At 40.3% G+C, this 25,922-nt stretch overlaps 1 protein-coding gene across 4 annotated transcripts in view; it reads right to left on the reverse strand.

Moving 5' to 3' along the window:
- Positions 1-972: 972 nt before the first annotated feature.
- Positions 973-25,922, reverse strand: part of LOC142107533 (pleckstrin homology domain-containing family A member 7-like) — a 62,027-nt gene continuing 37,077 nt past the window's right edge. For 3 of the 4 annotated variants that reach the window (XM_075191009.1, XM_075191011.1, XM_075191010.1), the window contains 16 exons: positions 25,745-25,825; positions 24,648-24,743; positions 23,474-23,542; positions 22,479-22,559; positions 21,618-21,767; positions 14,956-15,054; positions 14,212-14,320; positions 12,193-12,302; positions 11,667-11,765; positions 11,023-11,074; positions 10,266-10,366; positions 8,948-9,127; positions 7,232-7,597; positions 5,113-5,222; positions 3,649-3,788; positions 973-3,007 (listed from right to left, as the gene is read on the reverse strand). In XM_075191009.1, coding sequence (XP_075047110.1) covers positions 2,502-3,007; positions 3,649-3,788; positions 5,113-5,222; positions 7,232-7,597; positions 8,948-9,127; positions 10,266-10,366; positions 11,023-11,074; positions 11,667-11,765; positions 12,193-12,302; positions 14,212-14,320; positions 14,956-15,054; positions 21,618-21,767; positions 22,479-22,559; positions 23,474-23,542; positions 24,648-24,743; positions 25,745-25,825 — 2,349 coding nt within the window. In that variant the 3' untranslated portion in view covers positions 973-2,501. The remainder of the gene's footprint in view (positions 3,008-3,648; positions 3,789-5,112; positions 5,223-7,231; positions 7,598-8,947; positions 9,128-10,265; positions 10,367-11,022; positions 11,075-11,666; positions 11,766-12,192; positions 12,303-14,211; positions 14,321-14,955; positions 15,055-21,617; positions 21,768-22,478; positions 22,560-23,473; positions 23,543-24,647; positions 24,744-25,744; positions 25,826-25,922) is intronic. The other variant, XM_075191012.1, reaches the window with a different exon arrangement.

Here is a 25,922-nt window from a genome sequence, read left to right on the forward strand (position 1 = left end):
TGTCAATACGTGTATATGAACTCTGCATTATTTAGAAATATATTTTGCACAAGGGCATGGTCAGTCACAGAGCTGTCTTGACGCCTGCTTCATTAGTTAACCCATGATCAAGCAAAAAGGTCTGACTGACTAGAGCTCTTATGGGTAATATTTTGTTTATATTTTAATTCACTTTGGATTATTTATTGTTATTTCAATGTATTTAAACTTATTTAACCATGAATTACAGTTACGGCAGGCTAGGAGCTCTATGTCTTTAACCAGAAATAAATCTACATTGGCTGAAAATTCCCTATGTACTCAGAACTTTACTCTGTCCATTATGCGGGCTAAGCAATCTAGGTAAGTCCACAGCACGTGTCTGGTGCTAGGGACAGAGGGTGTACCATAGCCAAGGAAGCTGGTGGAAGCCCTGTCCCTTAACGTTTTTTTGTTTTTGTTTTATTAAAGCCCTGTTCCTTAACAGCATTATTTACAAAAAAAAACAAAGGATCTTGGCGGATTAAAGGTCTTTGGAACTACCAAAGCTGCTGCAGAGCCTCTTTGGAAATAAAGTTGTTGGTCACACTCTTTTAGGTAGCTCTCTCTCTTAATCTACCTCTGATCACACTGTGGTTGATATTAAAAAGATATAGCAACATACTCCTCTTTGGATAGAAATACCTCTTAAAATATTAACAGAAGTAATTTTAACGCACAGGAAAAAAAAACGTAATGCAACCACTGTCGTAGTTCCCATGAGTAGATGTCCTGTATTGGAAATTCACAAAAAATTATGCTAAAAGGTTGAATTATCAGTTCAATCCGGCATTCAACTATTCTCCAGGAAATAGAGGTTTTGCTGTCTAACTTCCACAGTACCTCTTCAGATAGCAAACAATTTAAACAATTTTGATAACAAAGATTGAATTATACAATAATACGGTATCATCATTGTCTTGAAGAGCACTGCATGAAATAAATCCAAGAAGATACATACTTTGTTGGTTTATTTGCACATTACAGTTTGCATAGATTGTACAAAACTGTGTAAAGCTTAAAACACATTCCCTTGTAGGTTTCAATATTCTCCTTTACAAAAAGGTAAAAAAAACGGTTAGCAGAGCTTCGCAGGTATTACAAAAACAAATACAATTGGTAATAAGCAATTAAGGAGATTGGTACAAGGAATGGTTACAGCAATGACAGTATTAGACATGCTAATAAGGCAGCAGACTGTCCTAGTATTTGGTTTTAGTGGCAAGTACAAAAATAAATGGCATACATCTGATCCTACGCAGAGGCAAGTCCAGAAAGGCACAAAGGAAATATGGCATGATTGCATGTTAAAATTACACAGGCCCCACAAAAACAATAGAATAATATAACAAAAAGAAACTAAACACTAGTTGACTGGTCAAGGCACTGCAATAAAAGTAACAATAAAAAGGAATTAAAAAAACAAAAACAAAACACACTGGAGGTTTGTTTTGTTTGTTTTTTTAAAATAAACAATCGGAATAAAAAAAGTTTAAAAAAGACAAATTAACTAGAGCTGGTTATGTCATATGACTAAGTCGGTCTACCTGTTAATGAAAGTTTCCCTTGAACTGTCACTCAAGGCCTGTGGGTGAGGAGGCCCTGTGCAGGCCATTGTCTGGACTCCCTCCTCGTATTTCCCCCCTGTGACTATCTGCCAGTTGAGTGCCTGGTTATCACAATTGTGTGGCTTACCTGGCAATGTGCTTGAATAAAGGCCATCGTACTTGTTATGTAGACGCAAGGACAATCCGGAATGATAGATATATACACACACATATGAATTTAACCAGAAAAGAAAAATGAAATTCCATGACCTTACTACTCTATATAACAGAGCGTTTAAACATTTTTGGTTAAAAAAAAAAATTCTTATATAGTTAATGCAAGTTACCACAGCTTGTTTAACCAACTGAAACAATTTTCATACACTTCCACGGACAAAAGTGAAAACCTCCTTCATATTATAAAGTCTACTTACTTCACAGCGAACATACCAGAGCTTTCATTTTATCTAGTGCAACTGTCCCTATGGAGATTATAAAATAATCCATATACTTACAGATCTAATCTCTAGGTATGTGGATTATTATATTTTACACTAGGTTTGAGCCACATCTGATAAACTCTCGTAACACTTTGCTTAATGCCGCTTTCTCTCTAGTGAAACACTTACTTTCCATGTCCCGAAACCACATACAATAATCTACATGGGCACTTTCTTCAGTTTCATGTCTATCAACATTTTATACACTTCTCTCCACCTCTGGCGATTCCCTATGTACAGTTATTTACATTCACAGACACTCTTTTCCAACATATCCATTTCCTTTCCAACGTTCTACATCCACCTTCAATATATTTTCTAGAATTCTACATAAATTGTGCCATCTTTAAACATTACATCCTTTCTCCTCGGGGATCCAAAAACTGTAGCATCCCTCTTCAATTCATGTCACAAAAGTTATACATCTCCATACAAACTAAAAGCTGGACTGAAGGAGTGTGATCCGGATAGGTTCCCGCTCTTCCTTACAGTAGTCGGCAACTTTGCTCATACTCAATGGGTTATAATGCAAGTCCTCTATGAGGAAGTCATAGTTAGCCACCTGTCCGTTACATTTGGATAGAGTAGAACTCTCCTGCTTTGTGACTGGGCAGTGATCTCTGCTCTCTCTCTGTTTTTGGGCTGGCCAGTTCTCATAGTGTAGATTGTCTGAACGCAGATTACTAAACCTGTCTGTAGCTGAATCAGGACTGGAGGTTCCTCCAGAAGAACGCTGGTTGGACACATTTGAGAAACAGCAGTGTTCATCTTTGTTTGTAGACTTTCTTTCCTCTTGGATGGAATTGGTTGTGGTTTGGCGATAGTCACTGGCGTCGCGTTGCTTTTTGCTGTGGGAATCTTGCATAATGAAATCCCAGGGATACATTTCATCGGATGTAGAGATATCGCTGCTTGTATCACAGTCTTCAGCTAACGCTGTGGCTGAGGAATTTCGAAAGAACAATAAATTACATATTAGTTTGTAATTTCTACCGTCTCAATCTTTTTTTTTTTTGGCAATGTCCTCTCCCTGTTGGGTTCCAGCCAAATTAGAAGGAATTCTAGAGAGATTTAGATAGACAAATCTGGTGATTATATTATCACCATTTCTCCTTATGGTTGAACACTAATTTCTTATAATAATACACATGTTCTTCACAACCTGCTTTTATGTGTAAAAATACATCTATCATCACTCCTGAAAGGTACAACTAGGGTCAATTTTGTTAGCAGCCAATTAACCTACCAATATGGGGTTTTTTTTTATGAGTGTGGGAGGAAACCGGAGCACCCGGAGGAAACCCACGCAAACACAGGGAGAACATACAAACTGCTCACAGATAAGGCCATGGTCGGGAATTGAATTCATGACCCCAGTGCTTTGAGGCTTATTTATTTATATTTTAACAGTCTGACTCTCTTTTCAAGTCCAGCTTTCAGACTGCACTATATGTGCTCCTGGGCTTGTTTACCTGGGGGAGCACAAGGCACTGTGCAGCAAAGAGATACAATATATATGAAAGGACCCGGTAGGGTTATTTGCCAGGACAAAACGTTTGGTGAGGTCCTTTAGAGACAGTTACCTGTAATGACTTTGCTGCGCTGTGAGGCCTCTGTTGCTAGTGTATAGGACAAGCTGATAATCCGTTCACGCTCCCCCTCCATTGCGATAGTGTAACCTTCATCTTGGACTCTGCTGATATCCCCAGGGGATGTGCCAGAGCTGAAATGTTAAACACAGTCACAAATCTGACAGCCAACAAGAGTAAAACACAGTAAATATGCATTTTGTATATATAGACAAATTCAGTACATCATGCCCACTTAAACATGTACAACAAAAAACAGCCTGAAGACCACTTTGTTAAACAAAGTGTTCTTTCATGATTACGACTAAATACATTATTGCAAGCCACTGATAAACAGTAAATAATAAACATAAAACAATAGTTTTTGCTACACCTGAATAATACAGCCCTGATTTCCTGCTAGACAGAGGACACCCATTTCCCTTATCCTCTCCGTTATAGAAATATAAATTCCTCTGTAATGAATGAATCTACGGTGGACATGCATCTAAGGTTATGAGCTTTTACGGACGGCAACCTTCCACTTTACTCCTTTTTACTCTATATCCATCTGTAGTTAGTTTTATTTCGTTTACTTTTTTCCAAGCAAATATATACAACCTTGAAATATACATATATCGAACACAATAAACACACTGGGAGTAACTTTGCACCTGGGCAAAACCATGTTGCATTTGAGGGGAGGTAAATTTAAAATATTGGGACAGACTTATAGTTTGGGTAGGGCATGTCTTAGATCAACTTTAAATTTCAGTATAAAAATAAAGCCATCAAGTATTTGTGTGTTAAATTAAAAACAGACTGTATTTAACTTGTGTGCAAAATAATAAACTAATTTGCACCCCTTGCATTGTAACATGGATTGTCCCGGAGACTCAGGCCCATTATTAGTATTACGGAATACCAACAATATTATTTTTTTCTAGAGGTAACAGTAGGATAAACAGCATTAAAATAACAGTTAATAGTACAGAGAGTTCTTGTCAATCAGCAAAGAGATGAAGCTACATGAAAATTAGTCGTCGACCCACGGAACAATAATTTGTATATCAAGTCCTGGTCATAAACAATAAGATATTGTTTTCATATTTAGTATGATGCGGCCTTATGTTTTCCAGAAAGCCATGAATCCATTCAGCCAGGTTTTATCCTTCACTCCTGATCTACAACTACAGTCCTCCCTCTTTATAATGCCAGCTTACAACACAGGCCAATCATGGTATTACAGAGATGGTAGTGTAATAGAATGTGTGACCTACAACTAAATATATTTTAATACAAGAAAATGCATTGGGATAAGCCAGGGTGGCGATATAAAGAGAGTAGAACTTGTTTATTTAAGTCTTTAAATTGGATACATTGCACTAAGCGTATTTCTTACATTTGTCCTGATACAATAAACTGTCTAGTGTGACTAAAACACTTTCTGGCTTTGCCCGCTGGTAGATAACAAGTTACCTGGTCCTAGACACAGTGGTTTTGATTCTCTCCACAGTTTTCTGTTTCAATTCCAGTTGGTCAGGTTGAAGGGTGGAATTTTTCTCAGAGTTTTCTTGACCTGATCGTGGCTGAAATTAGAAGAAATATTGAATACTAAGAAACGTGCCAACACAACACTTAGGGCTAGATTTACTAAACTGCGGGTTTGAAAAAGTGGAGGTGTTGCCTATAGCAACCAATCAGATTCTAGTTATCATTTATCTATTGCATTCTACAAAATGACAGCTAGAATCTGATTGGTTGTTATAGGCAACATCTCCAGTTTTTCAAACCCACAGTTTAGTAAATATACCCCCTAAACTTGCCCCAAAGTGGGAAAATACACATCTATCATCTTTCTCCATAGAGGTCAGTGCTGTCTAGCTTCTTCGGTATGGAGGATCACATTTTGGGACTAATGTAGTGAAGAGCCAAAGAGTATAAGGCACGAGAACGGCAGAAATGTGAAAAAGTGAATTATGTGGATACACCTAGGGCCTGATTCATTAAGGAACGTAACTTCCGTTACGTTTTGTATGTCGCATAAAATTACTCTGCACATGCTCAGAAGCTGACTATACGCAAGTCCATGCAATTCCTCTTTGAATGTAAGTTACACTTCCAACTGCCTATGATTTTAAGGGCGGAACATGGAGGGAAGTGGCGTATGCACGTAGACAACATACAGTAAGGGAGTGCCATTTGTCCGATTCAAGCTATGGACATCTCTCAGGTACATGTTTTTTAGCAGTACCATTTGCACCAGCTACAGGGCAGGTGTATGTCATTCCCTTCAGTCGGCACAATCACTTATGCATTCCAGAAAATTTTATATACAGTAGACATTAATACCCTGATAAATTTTATTTTATATGTTTAGAAAACAAAACAAAAATACCCCCATGTTTTTCAATGTATTTTTATTAATAATTATATTATTAATAGGTGTAAATGTATGTCATTTTAAAAAATATATATTTTTTAATCTTTGCGTACTGATGGGACTTTGTATATACATATGCATTGTGCAGAACCTTCAGTGTGTTGTGTCTATCTGCATACGTTAAGTGCCATATAGGCAGAGCGTACTTTTACCGGTATTCAACTAGAAACATTTCTTCAGATCAGCTTGTACTTTAATACGGACTTACTTGCAATTTCCGTTCAAGTAAAAAAATAAATAAATAAATAAAATAAAAAAAAAGTGCTCCTTGACTGATCAGGCCCCTAGTGTGCAGCGCACAGCACAACAGATAATAAGAGTGTAGACTATTTGTTTGTGGACTATTAAAAAGTAAATAAATACTGTGTATAGCAGACCCATGCCCACCACATACAGTTTCGTGTTCATCTGAACATCTCAATGCCCACCACATTGAATCCCAGTAGATCATCCTGTGCATAACATCCTCACACCCACAACACCTATGCACATTATTACAGCCTCTGTACAGTCTGATGCTCTTTACATACAGCCACATGCCCACCACAGCTCCATAATACCTATAAAGCACTTTGCCCAACAATTTCTCAGATTAACCCAGATTAATAACCCTAAACCTACCAACATTCCCATAACCATTAAAGTGTCTCATGCCCACCATATACAACCATAGCCCTGCAAACAAAATACAGCCCTGTGCCAGCCTCCTGTATCCCCTCACCTTTCATCTCTCTCTGGGTGGTGGCATGTTCTCGCCACACCTACAGGGATGAAAGCACCAATGCAGAGAAAGCACAAAATTTCATCCAACAACATCATACGGCTTCAAAGATGATTTCAGACCGTTAAATCATTCTGATTTCATGCATTGAAACCTTAGCTGTTCCATATAGAAACAGGGGAGCTTTTATTTGCAGTAGCAACTAATGAACTGAATGTCAGCGTACATTCTATACAATACATTCTAATATGACCACCTCTTATGTGATCAAAGAGCAATGTCACATTGACACTTGGGCTGTCCTAGCCAATCCATTTGGTCACACCTACACCCTTCTCCAGCTTCATTTCCCGCACTCCAATATGCACCTTCTTTCCAACCCTCCAATACATTTAGAAATATTGAGTTGCCATGTACACAAAGCTAACGCTTACCCCCTGTTTATCATGGCTGCCATCTTGCATATCCTTTTTCAGTTGCATGCAGGCTGCAGTGACAATTTTACTGCTAGTTCTTAATGGAGGAGTCACTTTTAACACTGGGGAGATCTCATAACTTGTGGTGGAGGTGACACATTCTGTCTTAGGATCCATCACGACACTGTACGTGGGGTCCTCCTGCATTCTGTCAGGGGAGGTCTTTCTTACATTATTGCTTCCTTGCTGCGCAGCGGAGGTTGTGCTGGGGTAGAAGGAGGCTGTGACCCTCACCAGTGCCGGCTTTCTCTGTTCCGAAGACGCTTTCTCGACTTGTTGAGAACTTGTTCCAGTTGGGAAAGAATCAGAGGATGAGGATCTCAGCTGAATACAGAGGGGGAACCACAAATTAGCACCAATCCATACCATAATTCCTAACAGATTACAGTTTAAAATAAATACGATATTTCAAAGAACTAAGTATTGAACTCAGACTTCAAACTGGTGGTAGTCTCTTCGCCGATGCTGATAAATCCGACGCCGAGGACACCTACAAAAGAAATGCACAGGTGTCTGGCAGTAGTGTTTGACGTCAGTGCGCCCTCAATGAATTTGTATTTAAAGCGGCAATGTCGGGACCCCTCTCTTAACAGTTAACCTGCGTGGTTCCGACATTGCCACTTTAAATACAATTTCATTGAGGGCGCACTGACGTCAGACACTACTGCCGGACACCTGTGCATTCGGAAGCACCTCCTGTCAGTGTTCTGCTAGGATCGTATATGTGGACAGTCACTGATCGGGTAAGTCTGTTTATATTCTTGACGTTTTCTTCTCAAAACGGTTTTCTTTTGTAGGTGTCCTCAGCGTCGGATTTATCAGCATCGGCAACGTGTACCAACCCCTTCAAACACCGCTATAAACACTATCAATAATGTTATCCGTTTTGATGCTGCAAACAAAGATTCAAGGAGGGCAATATTTTCAAACATACTTCCTAACAAGACCACAAAGTTTTCCAGAACAATAGCAATTAGATATTTTACAAACAACAAAGCTCTTCTATTATTCTTAAACAATCTATGGTGTGTGCAGAAAGATGAACCAATAAAATAATATGGATCCGTATATCCTACAATCACCACCAATATAAAAAGCGGAGGTTTCTTTTTCCACCATGGGGTAAATGTATCAAGCGGAGAGTTTTCCGGCGGGTTTGAAAAACCAATCAGATTCTAGCTATCATTTATTTAGTACATTCTACAAAGTGATAGCTAGAATCTGATTGGTTGCTATAGGCAATATCTCTACTTTTCAAACCCGCCGGAAAACGCTCAGCTTGATACATTTACCCCCTGGTCTCTGAAACAGCTTTGCAGCCCACTGTTGAGTTTTTAAATAATAATACGATTTGTAGACAACTGTAAAGTATTATTATAACATTGTAACAGAAAATTGGTAATTGAGCAAAGTAATAATAGTAAAATATTATTGACAAGAGAGCCATGTAGACCCATTGTAAATATCATCCCCCTGATCTACATAATGATTCTTTAATACATGTTCATTTACATAGTTTCATTGAATGCTCTTCTGCCATATTCTTCCGCTCTTTCCATACAAGAAGAATTTATTAAAATGCCCAAAGCCATCAGGTCAGTCAGTTACAGACTAATTATAAACCATATTCTACATATCAGGAGTATTTATCACTTACAGTTACGACACACTCACCCTGCCACCTATGGGACCTGTTGTAGACCTTTGAGAATTTTGCCGTTGTGCGGTGACACCAGGTTTGGGCTTTTCATGGATCTGAGCCTCCTGGTGCCTCCTCATTCTTTCCAGCTGCTCCTCCGCACTCATCCGTTGTTTCCGAACGGTGCCCACTTCTGGGGCGTTAGGGGGTGAAGCCTACAAAGAGGAAAATAAACAGGGTTGGTATAAATTATTGTAGGTCCTGACAATTAGTGTTAGTAGTTTTATTTCTTTAGTATAAACAATTGTTTAAAAGCTAAATGTATCGATTTCTACATCTTTTCCCCACGCTGAAATGGTACAAGGGACATTGAGACAGTCAAGGATCTGCTCAACAGCGATGTGCAGGAAGTTCTCCACAATGCACAGCCTATACATGGAGCTGGCATGCCGTATGTGACACACACACAACCCCGGATGCATACGGTCAGTGAGGAAGGCTACCATCCATATCTCATCATCATCAGTTATTTATATAGCGCCACTAATTCTGTAGCGCTGTACAGAGAACTCACTCACATCAGTCCCTGCCACATTGGAGTTTACAGTCTAAATTCCCTAATACACATACATATACACACACACACACACACACACACACACACACACACACACACACACACACACACACACACACACACAGACTAGGGTCAATTTATATGGCAGCCAATTAACCTACCAGTATTTTTTTGGGAGTGTGGGAGGAAACCGGAGCACCCGGAGGAAACCCACAGAAACACGGGGAGAACATATAAACTCCACACAGATAAGGCCATGGTCAGGAATTGAACTCATGTCCCCAGTGCTGTGAGGCAGAAGTGCTTACCAGAGCTCTTCTAATTCAATGACTTGCACACAGCTAATACTTTGCATCCTTGATTATTCGAGCACACTTGTCTCATACAATTGATACACTCTATATAAAATCTGTCTCCTGCCCTCTTCTTTCCTTTACAACCACCAGCTGTCCAAACATTGTGTTTGCCAGGGGGAGTTCCAATGGAACCAAATACTCACATGTTTGCGATTACGCAGTTTCTAAACAGCTTGAGAGAACACCAAAATAATATCTCAGTCGTGTCCCATGAATATTGGCTACCTCAATTTTGTCTATGTAACAAGTACACTTTGACATGATAGCTGCCGTACCCAAATCTAACACTGATCCGCGACTCCATTTGTAAAGTACCAACACAGCTGTAATTTCATTACTGTATTTGTTAGTATCCAGGATTGTCCATAATATACTTCTATGATCTGATACATAAAGAATAAAATGATATGCATACTGTACCTTTGCCTCTAGGGTCATTTTGTGAGCGGAGGGTATGGATACTGGACAGGAAGACTGAGCTTGCCGAGCATCTGCTACATTTTTAATGGTTGTTGTCACATCTACAGTAAGATATATTAGAGCTAGGATTATACATTGTTACAAAATACTCCAAATCAGCTTCGGCTAAAAGCAACAAAAAAACAACACATTCTGCAATACACCTGCATATGGTTCATGTTTCCAAGACCCCCGTTTATAATACACAACAAGCAATTCTACAGTAAGCAATTTAAAAAAAGTCTTATCCACTTTTGGACAACCCTCTAATTTTCAATCAAGCCCACCCCGATTAGTGTTTGGGTCTTGGATAATAGGCCAAGCCATTTACAGGGGAATGGGATGTCAAATTGCAATTTATAACACGACTTGGTGAACAAAACTGCCATTAGGTATTTTTACACTGTTGTAACAAAACAGTTAACCCCTCGTGCAAAAAAAGGAAGAGGTCATTTAATATATCTTCTACCTTAAAAGGGAACAAAAAAATAAATACAAAGTGTTTGCAAATTAACTTTTTAGTTATTGGAGGATATAAATAATAATAAAATGTCGCTTTGTACTACTGGCAAGAAGGGTACTTTATAAAATAATATAAAACACTCAAAATATTTGTGGCAGGGAAAAGCAGACAAGGCCATTTAATAATTTTTCCTTTGAAAGAAAGAGCGCTTTTAGCAACAGCATTAAAATGGAAAGAATAAAAAACGTAACTCACCAGTTGGTGCAGCTGATGATTGAAGTGCTGATTTACTCTCAGGCTGCTCATTCTGATGTTTAGGTTTGCCCCCCAAAAAAAAAAAAAAGAAGAAGGACAAAACAGCAATAATGAATTCTTGAGTGAAAATGAACTTCAGTACACAGTAACCGTCTCGGATTAGCATTAGGCTTCAAAAAGAACCCTGTTTAATGTTGAAAGCGATATGGGATGTTATCAATGCTGGCACGTGCGGAATACCCCCCAGCACCTATCCAATCATAGGATAATAGTTGTATCTCCCAATTCCCTTTTAAATTTCTCCTGGGAACTTTTCAAAGCTCAGCTGCCTAAGCAGAGGGTAAGAAGCCCCTTTATGTTTGTAATGAAACAGGATGACAGATTTTAGTGGGTCATATGATGCAATTGTGTGACCCGTGAATCGCAGAGTTAGTGCTGGCACTATACGCACGGGCAATTACACAGTTTCTCACCAAGAACCGTACCCCATACATCAATTCTAATTAAGTCATAATGACAAAATGATGGCGAAAATGGTCTAGATACTTGGAAATTAGATTTAATTTTACATATGAAATTTGACGCTTCTCTTGAAACGTTCTGTTTTGCAGATTATAGTGCATTTGAAATAAAATTGTACTCACTTGGTCACTGATGGTCCCTCTGTTCTGACCTTCTAATCCATCACTGCATGTCTGATTATCTTTAGGGAGAGGTGGCCTGGGAGGAATTGCTTCAGTGTCCTTTAAACAATAAATATATTCATTAAAATGTCTAAGTATTCCAGCAAGTAGCAACAAATTGGTGAACTGGAAAATGCAAAAACGGACAGTTTGAACAGGTCTAGAAGTATTGGTTTTTCCACCATATTATTATTATTTATGTTTTTAACTTGGGGTAACTATTTATTTTATGTGTTGATTGGTTGCGATCTGACTCCCTTTAGAACAACCCTCATCACAGATACTGGAAGATGGACTATTGCCTATTTGCGTCCTCAAAATGCTGACCACGTTCGTTTGTAGGCTCTTAAAACACACAAAAAAAAATAAAAAATCAAAAGATAATATATATTGCCATAGAAGAGTTTGTTTCAAGCTTGAGTAACTCGCCCCACTTCTACTGATTGCAATATAAATAGAATCCTGCAGGACATGTAGGTTAACTTACACTGTGAGGTTCTCTTGGATTAAGAGGATGGAGCCCAGAATGGTGGTAAAGAAAATTTCTCTGGTAGGTTGGCGGTGTCTCACTGGCTGGGGAAGGTGGATTCATCATTGCTGAATTACATTTATTAAAAAACAAACAATAAAATATTTAGTAATAAGAAACAGCAACTACATTCACAAAAAGTCTAAATAAATCTAAAACTTAAATGTAGCAAAACTGACAATGCAGTACATCAGTGATGGCCAACAGACGGCCCTAGGGCCACATTCGGCCCTCTGAGCCTTTACCTGCGGGGCCCCCAGCTCCTTCATGCTTTGTCAGATTTGTTTATTATAGTTTGTAACACTTGTTTAGAATGCCTGCTGATGTTATTACAGATAAGTGTCTCTTTCTTTGATTAAATGAATTGTTTTAACTTATTACGGAGATAAAGGGTAATGTGCGGCCCTATTAAAGGTTAGTGGACTGCTCATGCGGCCCCCCTGAAGTGTATTAGGTTGCCCATCATTGGCTGCTGTACATTGTGTAATCATAGCAAAACGATTTTAGTGATCTTTATGTAGACTTAACATTACATTAGAAATGTACTCCAGAGATGCAAATAAATAGAAAGCCTGAATAGCTATTAAATATGCCATGTGGGCAGCACGGTGACGTAGTGGTTAGCACTTCTGCCTCACAGCACTGGGGTCATGAGTTCAATTCCTGACCATGGCCTTATCTGTGTGGTATGTATGTTCTCCCAGTGTTTGCGTGGGTTTCCTCCCAGACTCCAAAAACATACTAGTAGGTTAATTCTCTGCTATCAAATTGACCCTAGTCACCGTGTGTGTGTGTGTTAGGGACTGAGGTGAGCGAGTTCTCTGTACGGTGCTGCGGAATTAGTGGCGCTATTTAGATAGCTGATGATGATGATGATGGTGAACATGTGCAGCAAGGTGGCTAAGAGGTTAGCACTTCTGCCTCACAGCACTGGGGTCATGAGTTCAATTCCTGACCATGGCCTTATCTGTGTGGAGTTTGTATGTTCTCCCCGTGTTTGCGTGGGTTTCCTCCAGGTGCTCCGGTTTCCTCCCACACTCCAAAAACATACTAGTAGATTAATTGGCTGCTATCAAAATTGACCCTAGTCTCACTCTCTCTGTCTGTGTCTGTCTGTGTGTGTATGTTAGGGAATTTAGACTGTAAGCTCCAATGGGGCAGGGACTGATGTGAATGAGTTCTCTGTACAGCGCTGCGGAATCAGTGGCGCTATATAATTAAATGGTGATGATGATGATGTTCATGACCTGGAGCCATCTTAAGACTCTGGCGTGGATTCGTAGAGTGACCCTGTAAGGTACGTGCTCTTTACCTTCAGATGACCAAAAAGGTGTGCAAGTCCATAACTCAGTTTTACTTGAAGGTTTATTTATCTTCAATACTGAAACCAGATGGCTCCCGACTAAACTATGTTTAATTGCTGCTGCTGCTTCCCATGTACCCCCACCCTCCCTTTCCCTATCCACAAACATTTCATATTAGTTTGTGAATTTCTATTCTTCGATTGTACAAATGGCTTTGTTTCACAGGCTATTAATATAGCTTCAAATATCTAAAAAAATAAAGATCAATACAATTTTTTTATGAAGGAGCACTAATCATTTAGGCAACATATAATCAAGAGCTAGCATTAAGTAGAAGTAGACAACATAAATATAAAATTATACATTTTCTAAGCACTTCTATAATGTAAATGTAACTTTAAAGATTAGGAAATAAATGTTTTAATCTTACAAAAACTAAGAAAACAGATTATTCTAGCCTTCCAACATTTGAACAATAGCTTCCACAATAAAACACCACACACATCAATACTACTGCTAGAGATTAAACACTGTGGAAATGTGACACAAACATAAAATTGAGACTGGAACACAAACATGCACAAAATAAATTTGTGCTAAACAAAATTTGTACCTAGATTGGATTTGAATATGGAAACAACCACACAAAAAAAACCAAAAAAAATTCAAGTACCAGGATGTCTTGTAGAATCTGGGATGACGTGATAGTTGGTTTTGTTAAATCGGAGACCAGAAATGATGTCATTGATCATCCAAAGGTCTCTCTGAGCAGCTGTCTGGTCCTGTAACAAAACGCATTAAAATATAGCAAAACAACCGCAGTATACATTTTAATTAATTTGCAAATTATATGACTATAAGGGAAAGTATTTCTTGAGATACGCGTTGATACTGTCATGACCGGCGGCAATTTGCATTTTAATGGACACAATTAGTTTTTTTTGTTTTGGTGCATTGGAGTTGCCGAAAACTTTTTCTTATCATAAAGCCTAAGCAAGAAAACTAAGGTCTCACATATTCACAGTAATGATAGATGCAAAGTAGATGGAATAGTAGCTAATACAGCAATTATTATTAGATCCATTTTGTGTGGTTCTAATAAAAATGTTTTGCTTGACAGACCCTGTTATGCATTTAACAGGGCCGTTCTCCCCTGAAAGGACATTCCTGAAAAGTTATATTCTGACATCAATGTGGTTTCCACAATTGAGTTTAACATACGTCATTCACTTTGAACACTGTGTGTAACAATCGAGGTACCAGCACCTACCCTTTATGCTTTGTGGTCCTGCCACTGTTATTAACAGCAGGGGGCCAGGGGTTCTAAGCGATTGTGGCAGAATGCAACCGCCATTGTGTGGTGCCACAGTTAATGTCCCATGCCCGCTGCCATATGTGTATAGTGTCTATGCAATACCTGTGGATGTCCAATTTGACTGACGCGCTCCAAAGTCTCTCTCACTGTATGCAGTTCATTTTCAAGAACTCTGTATTCATCCCATGCTCTGTCTCTCTCCTGAGTAAGTAAAAACATATATTATAATTAGGGATGTGCACCGGCGACTTTTGAGGTCTCGTGTTTTGTGTTTTGGATCCGGATTTTCGTTATTTTTGAGGTTTGGATTTGTCTCGCAAAACACTTGACGAAAGGTCTCGGTTCGGATTTAAGGTATTGGATTCGGATTTTTTTTGAAAAAAACATAAAAAGTTTAAAAATCAAGTTTTTGGGCTTATTTTCACTCCTAGGCTATTATTAACCTCAATAACATTCAATAACAAGCATTTCCACTAATTTACAGTGTATTCTGAACACCTCACAATATAGTTATTAGTCCAAACGTTGCAACAAGGTATCTTTCTGGACTGCGTAGAGGAGTGGGTCACCACAATATATATTAAAAACCCTGAACTTTTATGATTCGCACCAATAATTGTACCTGGACTGCGTAGAGGAGTGGGTCACCACAATATCTTAAAAACCCTGAACTTTTATGATTCGCACCAATAATTGTACCTGGACTGCGTAGAGGAGTGGGTCACCACAATATCTTAAAAACCCTGAACTTTTATGATTCGCACCAATAATTGTACCTGGACTGCGTAGAGGAGTGGGTCACCACAATATCTTAAAAACCCTGAACTTTTATGATTCGCACCAATAATTGTACCTGGACTGCGTAGAGGAGTGGGTCACCACAATATCTTAAAAACCCTGAACTTTTATGATTCGCACCAATAATTGTACCTGGACTGCGTAGAGGAGTGGGTCACCACAATATATTAAAAACCCTGAACTTTTATGATTCACACCAATAATTGTACCTGGACTGCGTAGAGGAGTGGGTCACCACAATATATTAAAAACCCTGAACTTTTATGATTCGCACCAATAATTGTACCTGGACTGCGTAGAGGAGTGGGTCACCACAATATATTAAAAACCCTGAACTTTTATGATTCGCACCAATAATTGTACCTGGACTGCGTAGAGGAGTGGGCACTGGGCACCACAATAAAATATATAAAAAACCTTCAACAGATCTGCATTACACTACACATACGGCTGCTCCTCCATCCTCTCCATCATATACATGTTGGAGTTTTAGCGTGTGACAACCTCTTGTTTTTGATAATGTCAGTGCATTTTGAATATTTTTCAATTTGCCCCACACCACTGAATGTACTTTATCTATGATACGCAATACGCATCTATCTATCTTGACTGCGTAGTGTGGTGGCCCCGGTACACAATTTGGTACCGAGGCCACAATATAATTAAAAAACCCTCCACGTGTCTGAATTCCACCAAACAAGTATCTGGACTGCATAGTGGGGTGGCCCCGGTACCCAATTTGATACCGGGGCCACAATACCTCCTCCAAACATACTACAGACAATTCGTCATTGAGAGACCCCAGACAGACAGGGTCGAAGTGTTATTGTTTGACTTTGTAAACCCAAAAAAATGTCCCTGTTGCACATAGTCGTGCAATGAAGACTGACTTTTTCATTTAAAGGCACGATCTTTAAAGTGTCAGAAAGAGAGAGAAGACACAGGAGAGGAGAGTTGTAGCTGGGGACCTGGGGTGGAAGCTCCCAGGCTCCCCCAGCATTGCCTGGAAGTCTGAGCGTGGTGACTGAGCCAGGGCAAGGAATGTGTGCCCTGGATGAGGGGGAGAACTCCATGCCACTATAGTGAACCCAAGAGAGAGGGGGACACTGCACATGGAAGAGGCCCTGGAGTGAGGGCTGCTACAAGAGGCATGGTAGTTGTAGTGTCAGATCCTGAGGCTGAGAGTACACAGAGTGACGTGTCAGAGCACAGGAGACATTATCCCCGCAGAGGAGGGATGAGCTGCAGTTGAGAGGTATGTTGTTGAAATAGGACATGCACACTTTAACAAACCAATCATTTCAGCGACAGGGCCTACCAAACAACTTTGGCTGAAATGATTGGTTTGTTTGGGCCCCCACACCAAAAAAGCTATTCATCTCTCCCTGTACAGACTAAACAGGCTCTACTGAGGCAAGATGTCGTCCTCATCCTCAACCTCTGATTCCTCTCCCCCTACAGTGTGTACTTCCTCCTCATCACACATTATCAATTCGTCCCCGCTGGACTCCACAACCACAGGTCCCTCTGTAGTATCTGGAGGGCAGTGCTGTACTTCATTGAGGAATTGATTATTCATTTTTATAAACATCATTTTTTCAACGTTGTGAGGAAGCAACCTCCTTCGCCGCTCACTGACCAGGTTCCCCGCTGCACTAAAAACTCTTTCCGAGTACACACTGGAGGGGGGACAACTCAGGTAAAATAGAGCCAGTTTGTACAGGGGCTTCCAAACTGCCTTTTTTTCCTGCCAGTAACAATATGGACTGTCTGACATGTCTACTTGGATGGTGTCAGCAAAGTAATCATCCACAATTTTTTCTATTGTGACAGCATCCAATGCAGCGAGAGTAGACATGTCTGCAATGGTTGGCAGGTCCTTCAGTCCGGACCAGATGTTATCAGCATCCCCGCCAGTGCCTCTTTTGGGAAAACTGAGCTTTTTCCTCGCAGCCATAGATGTGGAAGAAAATGAGGGTGGAGCTGTTGGCATGTCACGGTCCTCTTCAGAGGACAATCTCCTGACCAGCAGGTCTTTGCACCGCTGTAGACTTGTGTCCGCCGGAAACAGAGACACAACATACGCTTTAAACCGAGGATCGAGCACGGTGGCCAGAATGTATTCCTCTGACTTTAAAAGAGTGACCACCCTCGGATCCTGGCAAAGCGTACGAAGGGCTACATCCACAAGAGCTACATGCTTGCTGTAATCGCAATGGCTTACCAGCTCCTCCCTCACTTTCTCCAGCTGCTTCTGCAACAGCCTGATCAGGGGAATGACCTGACTCAAGCTGGCAGTGTCGGAACTAACTTCTCGTGTGGCAAGTTCAAATGGCTGCAGAACCTTGCACAACACGGAAATCAGTCTCCACTGCGCTTGACTGAGGCGCATCCCCACTCCTTTGCCTATGTCGTAGGTGGCTGTGTAGGCCTGAATGGCCTTTTGCTGCTCCTCCATCCTCTGCAGCATATAGAGGGTGGAGTTCCAGCGCGTCACAACCTCTTGTTTGAGGTGATGGCAGGGCAGGTTCAAGCTTTTTTGATGTGCCTCTAGTCTGCGGTAGGCACTGGCTGAATGCCGAAAGTGTCCAGCAATTTTGCGGGCCACCGCAAGCATCTCCTGCACACCCCTGTCACTCTTGAGGTAATGCTGCACCACCAAATTAATGGTGTGGGCAAAACATGGGACGTGCTGGAAATTGCCCATATTTAATGCCCGCACAATGTTACTGGCATTGTCTGACACCACAAATCCCCATGAGAGTCTAAGTGGGGTAAGCCACTGGGAGATAATTTCCCTCATTTTCTCTAATATGTTGTCAGCGTTGTGCCTCTTATTAAAGCCTGTAATGCACAATGTTGCCTGCCTTTGCATGAGCAGCCATTTTGTAGATGCTGCTACTGATGCAGCTGTTGCTGTTGCTGCGGAAGGGGATGCATCTACCCAGTGGGCTGTCACAGTCATATAGTCCTTCGTTTGCCCAGAACCACTTGTCCACATGTCCGTGGTTAAGTGGACAGTGGGTACAACCGCATTTTTAAGAGCACTGAGGACACTTGATCGTACTTCTCTGTACATTTTTGGTATCGCCTGCCTAGTGAAGTGGAATCTCGAGGGGATTTGGTACCGGGGACACAATACCTCCATCAACCCTCTAAATCCCACTCCACTGATGGCGGACACCGGGCGCACGTCTAACACCAACATTGCAGTTACAGCCGCAGTTATACGCTTTGCAATAGGGTGACTACTATCGTATTTGGTGGTCATGGCAAACGACTGTTGGACGGTCAATTGTTTGGTGAAAGACTTAGCGGTCTTACGACTTCCCCTCTGGGAAGATGACCGACTAACAGCAGCAACAGCAGCAGTGGCAGTAGTAGGCGTACCGCTGCAGGATTCCTCGGATGAATCCCGTATTGAGGAGGACTCAGTCTGGCTGCTGACTTGGGCTGCAGGACTGAATCTGATGGAGATTGTGGAGGAAGTTGACGAGGAGGGTGTTGCTGGTGTGTATCCAACTGGACCACGGGATTTAGGTGTCCCTGTACCGATGAGGGTCCTAGCCCCAGTTCCTGAACTAACCACTGAACTATGAAGGTTATTCAGGTGACGTATAAGGGAGGATGTTCCTAGGTGGGCAAGATCCTTACCCCTGCTTATTTGAGCTTTACATAAGCTACATATTGCCATACATTGGTTGTCTGGATTTGGATAAAAATAACTCCAGACCGAAGAGGTGCATTTTTTGGTCTTCTGACCAGGCATGACGATGGGCTTTTTCATCCCATGGACATCAGCTGTTTCCCCCCCTGGTGCCTCATTTACAATAACCACATCACCATCCTCATCATCAAGTTCCTCCACAGCGCCAGCTACATCATCAATAGCCTCCTCCCGAGCCACCTCTTCCCGTACAGTGATGGGAAGGTCAGGCTTGACAACCACCAACACCCTTGGACTCGCCTTGGGGATTTGTGATAATTTCTCTTTAGAAGGCAGAGTTGTTTGCTGTTTTGTTGCTGACAGCATAACTCTCTTCAATTTTTTGTAGGGGGGGGGAGGAGGAGGAGGGCTAAGATCCGTGGGTGAAGCTGAACCACTAGTCATGAACACGGGCCAGGGCCTAAGCCGTTCCTTGCCACTCCGTGTCGTAAATGGCATATTGGCAACTTTACGTTTCTCCTCAGATGATTTTAAGTTTCTCTTTTTGCTACTTTTTCTTAACTTGGGCTTTTTGGATTTTACATGCCCGGTACTACGAGATTGGGCATCGGGCTTGGAAGATGACGTTGATGGCATTTCATCGTCTATGTCATGACTAGTGGCAGCAGCTTCAGCATTAGGAGGAAGTGGGTCTTGATCTTTCCCTACTTTATCCTCCAAATTTTTGGTCTCCATTATATGTAGCACAAGATACTGCAGAATGTGTGAACTTGGTAATATTGCAGTACCAATGGACTTATACTGCTGGATTGGTTTTGCAAATTTGGTTATAATTATTATATTTTTTTTTTTTTTTACATTTTTTATTTTTTTTTACTTTTTTCTTATTTTTAAAAAACTTGGGAATAGTGGGGAAATAACTATGCCCTTAGAAGCACAGAGCACAGGACACAGCACCACTGGACTGAACAGGACACAGCACAGGACCCAGCAGCACCACTGACCTCAGAAGGACAGAGCACAGCACACAGCACCACTGGACTGATACTGCAGAACACAGCACAGCACAGAACAGCACAGCACAGAACTAAACAGCACAGAACTAAACAGCACAGCACAGAACTAAACAGCACAGCACGAGATCTACCAGGACAGAGGACCACCTAACACACCCTCCCTCTACCCTGATCAATGCCCGAGTGAAGATGGCGGTGACTAGTGGGGAATTTATAGGATCCGAGTATCGCGAGATCCGACAACGGGATTATGAGTCAGAGCCTCAGTTTCACATTTGAATTTGGCGCCAATACCCGGATCTGTCTCGGATCCGACTCGGATCCGCAACGTTCGGGTGGGCTCGGATTTCATAAATCCGAGTGCGCTCATCCCTAATTATAATCATCATCATTTGGGTTTCAGGGAAATACAAGACGGGGATATATTTTAAGTGGTGGAGCAAGAGCTTACATGCTGATACAATCAGAGTTCCTGACCTGCGTTTAAGTTCAGGGATGGCCAGTTTATCCTTCGTGTTACAGTGTTTTATAGAATATCTGTCACCTTCTATTGTGTGGGGTGGATTGTGGGATCAATTGTACTGCAGCTCATCAATCAAGTAGAAAGAAACTAGTGACATCAATGATGCACGAGACATTGTCATACTTCAATGTGAATATTACATCCTAACAAATTCAAAAGTTGATTATTGGTTCAGCCCATAAAATGGAAATTAGATTTTTTTTCCTACCAAAGTGAAACCAGAAGATGCTGTTTACACCACCTCTGGGCAGGTGAGAAAAAAATAAAATCAGGTTCTTTTGAGAGAAGAAAAATGCTGTGCGCCCACCCTTAACCCGGTGTATCCTTCCTAAATGTGCTTTCGTCAGCCCCCATACCAGCTCAATTAAGTTAATATCTTACAAAATAAAGTGCATTTCTGTCTTTATATTTTGCCACATTTGGTGTAAACTAGACACATTTGTGCACCTAATCCGCCCTGAACAATGCTCGCCCAGTACACCCAACTTCTCCCATTGGCAAATGCAAACATTTGCACACTTGCCAATGCCATAATATCAGGCATATTTGTAGGGGTACAAGGTCACAAAGCAGAATCTGTGCTACGGATTTGCACTTTTGAATGACCGTAAATGACCCTTAGCGTGTGCCAATACCCCATAAATAGATTAGGCCTGTCTATTTTTTTCTTTATTTTTGTTTCTATGCAAATTCAGTGGGTTCCTAACATTCCTATGAGTGTCTAAACTATAGTGTTAGGGAAGCACTTGCATGAACTCACCAGAGAGAGGTCACACAGCCTGGCCCGCACATAGACCAGGTCATCCTGCAGCAGCCTCTGCTGGTACCAGATGTTCTCAATCACTTGCTCCTGGCCCTGGAACTCCTCAAGGTGTTGATGTGTTAACTGAAGAGCATCTTCCAGTTTCTCCTAAAAGCAAAAAATAGAAATATTGGCAATAATATGAATGGATACATTGAGTAAAGAACATAGTGTCAAGCACATTTGTATATGACTGTTAGACAATAAGGACCTCATTTATGAGGCACACTAGATGCACACCCCAAAATGCATTGGTTTTGCACCAGTGTATCTGGATGACCTGTCCAGTGCACTCGTCATGCTCTCTAGGTGTGAGGAGGTGGACAAACTTGTAAACCAAACATGCACCAACTCCACCACATATTCATGCTCCATTTTGACACTACTTCACAAAATTAGACGTTTCTATGTGCCCCCTTCGCATTTGCTAACCAATGCCCTCACATCACCCATCGGCCAACGCAAACATCTGCTCCACTGCCAGAGTCTTCTGCAAACCCAAATGCTATGGCAGAAAACTAGGCACACCTGCGCAATTTGTGCGCAATTAGGATTTGTACTTCGTATATGAGATGAAGGTGATAAGTATTCCTTACAGTTTGTGCAAAATTCATACATAGAGGGAAGACCATATGCAAACTCAGAAACTATCCCTGATTATGAACGGAATCTCCTGCACTGGTTAAATAGATCTTTCACTTTGCAATGGTTTAAGAACATGCGTGTTAACAAGTATTCCTCTTCACTTTGCCCATGCATATAATGCTGCATACATGTCAGCATAACTTCCTTAATCCTTTATTGGCTCCAGAACATTACCTTTTCAGATCGAAGATGAGCAGATTCCTCTTCAATGCCAATGAGAAGTTTATCCTGACCGCACATCTTTGTTAGAAGAACCTGTTAATTAAGGATGAAAAGTCATTTTGTGAAATATAAATTTTATAGGACTAGTTCTAGTACAATTTTTTATCATCATAATCTCTATAGATCACTTTTTACGGAGTGCTTGTGATGTGTTTTATGTTGTGTTTTTATATTTAAGTGCATATACAGAGGTTTATAAAAGAAAACAAAAAAAACCCAAAAAAAACCACAAAACATCTAGGTATATTTACTAAACTGCGGGTTTGCAAAAGTGGAGATGTTGCCTATAGCAACCAATCAGATTCTAGATGTCATTTTGTAGAATATACTAAATAACTAGAATCTGATCAGTTGCTATAGGCAACATCTCCACATTTTCAAACCCGCAGCTTGTTAAATTTACCCCCAAATGTATAAAAAACGATGCACATGTATTAATTCCTTCTGTTTTACTTTGGGGCCTCCGCATTGATTTACTATACATAGAACATTTCTGGTTTTAGTCTTTGGAAGGCTTTAAAATCTAAATAGTCATTTTTTTTTCCCAGTGATGAAAAAGAAAGAAGAATGCTTGTTGCATTGGCATCCAAGATAAATTGCTGGAGTTGCCTTCTAACATGGTGGAAGCACTTATTTCTATGCACACCAAAGCTTCTGTCAACAGGCTGACTGATGGACATAGAGGGGCTCATGCAAAGTTGAATGCAATTTGCGTATAATACACTTTTTTTTTTTTATATATATATAAAAGGACAATGTCAGACTTCTGCTACTGCATGGATCACAATTAATTAGCTTGTAGTATTCTTGATTTTCCCAATACTTAGGATAGATCTTAATAGAAAAGGGAGATATTCATGATGCCCTCTAGTCACAATACAAACCTCTTTCTAACATAAGTCAAGTGTTTCTGTTTTTTCAGTGCAGGTATACAGAATAAAACTTACATCAATACTAGTCTCTGCCCCGCGTCCTGAATAAGGAGCCCTATCACGATATGGAGTCGACCCCGATGGCTACGAAACGTAAAAAAAGAGAATTAAGTAGGTTTTAGGTCGACTCTATACCTATTGTCAAGCTGTTAATAGCTGTATATAATAAATATTATACACACACTATATATATATATATATATATTATATACACATATATACATATACACACACACACACACACATCCATATCTCTCTATCTCTCTCAGCGTATAGTACCTGTATAAGATTGAGCAGTGGTTCGGTCCACCACCCCATTATACCCATTAGCGCCGGAATTGTTTTTTGTGGTGTTAAAAGCATAAACTGCTTACAAGTGTTGGTGACGCTTGAAACATGTTGTACACAAGCATAGAATAATACATAGTTTTTAAGCTAAAATGGGGCACTGAGCATATATATTTTTTTGTTTTTAAATAATAGACACTGCTGAAAAACCCAGGATATATTGCCAAGTCACTATCTAAACTGCATTCTGGACAGCAGTGATCATGGGAGGTTATATCATACTACCATGAACATTAAAAGATAAGTAGACAAATTAAAGCTAAGAATATTTAAATAAACTGCAAAAGTTATAGTTCAATTTATAAAAAAATTATATTTCGTTTTACAAAAATATTTATATGGATAACAGTAATTCTGACCTCAAAAATGATAATGGCATATAGGTCTATAAGAGATATGCCAAATGTAGATTATTATATCCCCTGGTGCATACCATGAACAAACATTAGGGTTTGTGAAGCACGTTTGCCTGCTCTCCAATGTCTGAGCCGTGTCCTATGTGATGTCATACCATGCCCCTGGTCACCAGACCACCCGCAAGCATATGTATTGTGAAAAGATGATCACATGATCAGAATGGACAGATCTGGCTTGGCAGAAGAAAGGGGGATTATGAGAATCAACCAGAGCCGATCTTGTGGAAAGTTAAATTGTGCTAGCATGCTTATCATCATCTTTATAGACACTAGGCCAAATATTGTTAAAGGAAAATATTTTTTACGTTATCTTGATATTTAAAAAACATAGAATTCTAAATAAAAAATACATAAATAATAAAAAACACAACATTTGTGTGTGCTTTCAAACTAAATGTAATATGTATATAATGCGTGGCTCTTACCATGGCGCTCAGGGACATCCTCTTTCCTGCAGGTAAATGTGGACGATTGGAAATAGGAGGCAATGGCGGCAACTGTGAGTAACTAGCTGAGCCCTGCTAAGTGATATAAGCACAGGTATAGGACAGTGAAAATAAGTGGACTAGATATTAGCAGACTCAAGATAAAACAACAACAACAACAACATAAGGGTCTCTAGAGACTGGAGCAGTTTCAAAGAAACAAATCTGAATGTACAATACATAGATTTTTTTTCAGTCCCTATTCCTGACCTGGACATAGAGGTGAAGGATGCCCCCCAATTAGCTGCAACAGCAGCCCAAGTACTATGAAGCGTGGTGGGCAGCTGAAGCATGAAATAGTTATAAAAGTTCAGGAGCAGAATCCCCACTGGTATTCTAGTCATAGGGTGATGTACGGCCCCCCCCCGCCAAACATAAAGACTCCCATCATAGGATTGCTCACTCATGAAATGCAGGAGAGTTCTATTCATACATTTGTACACAGTTATCAGACAAATAAAACTTAAAATTTGATAACATTCTGTATAGAACAGATTTGTTTTTGTAATTTTAGTTCAAAAGAAATGGAACCCATATGAAATCCACACAGCCCTAATTAGAGAGTTTAATTTTCATTAGGCTAAAAATAGATTTAGCGTTATCAGGTTTTCCCAAAGACTCAGAACAGCCACACTATATCTAACCCTGGGACAGAGAAATATATAATAGCCAAGACCAGACTAATGTCCTTGGTACAACAGCTGTCCACAAAGGGAGAAGGGGGAAGGGGGTTAAGAGGATAAAGTTACATTCAAATAGTTTAGTTAAAAAAAAAAAAAACCAAAGAAACTAAAGCAAAACACAAACAAACAGAATGTAAAAGACTGCCAAGAAATGTGGATTGACCAGACCACAACTCATCTGGATCTCAAAACATATGGTCTGGTCAACACACCCTGGTAAATTCAGACAAGGCAAAATAATAGCCAGTTACAAATGTCAAATAAAGTTGCGTTTTCTATCAGCACTTCAATACTTGACAATACAGTAATATGTCTATTGACAAACTACATTAGATCATACAACAGACCACTCACCATTTTGGACAGGTGCCTCGGAGTGCAGCCAAGACCTCGGCCAGAACATACTGTTGGAGGGAGGAATGACCTCTCCGAATACTGTTGGCAGAAAGAGATGGAAAACTTATCAAAACAGGAAAACAGTTTAATTCAAAATATTCCCATTAATTGTACATTCTGCAGAACTACTACAGGA

This window comes from Mixophyes fleayi, chromosome 11 (assembly GCF_038048845.1).
Source record: "Mixophyes fleayi isolate aMixFle1 chromosome 11, aMixFle1.hap1, whole genome shotgun sequence".
Lineage (NCBI taxonomy): Eukaryota > Metazoa > Chordata > Amphibia > Anura > Limnodynastidae > Mixophyes > Mixophyes fleayi.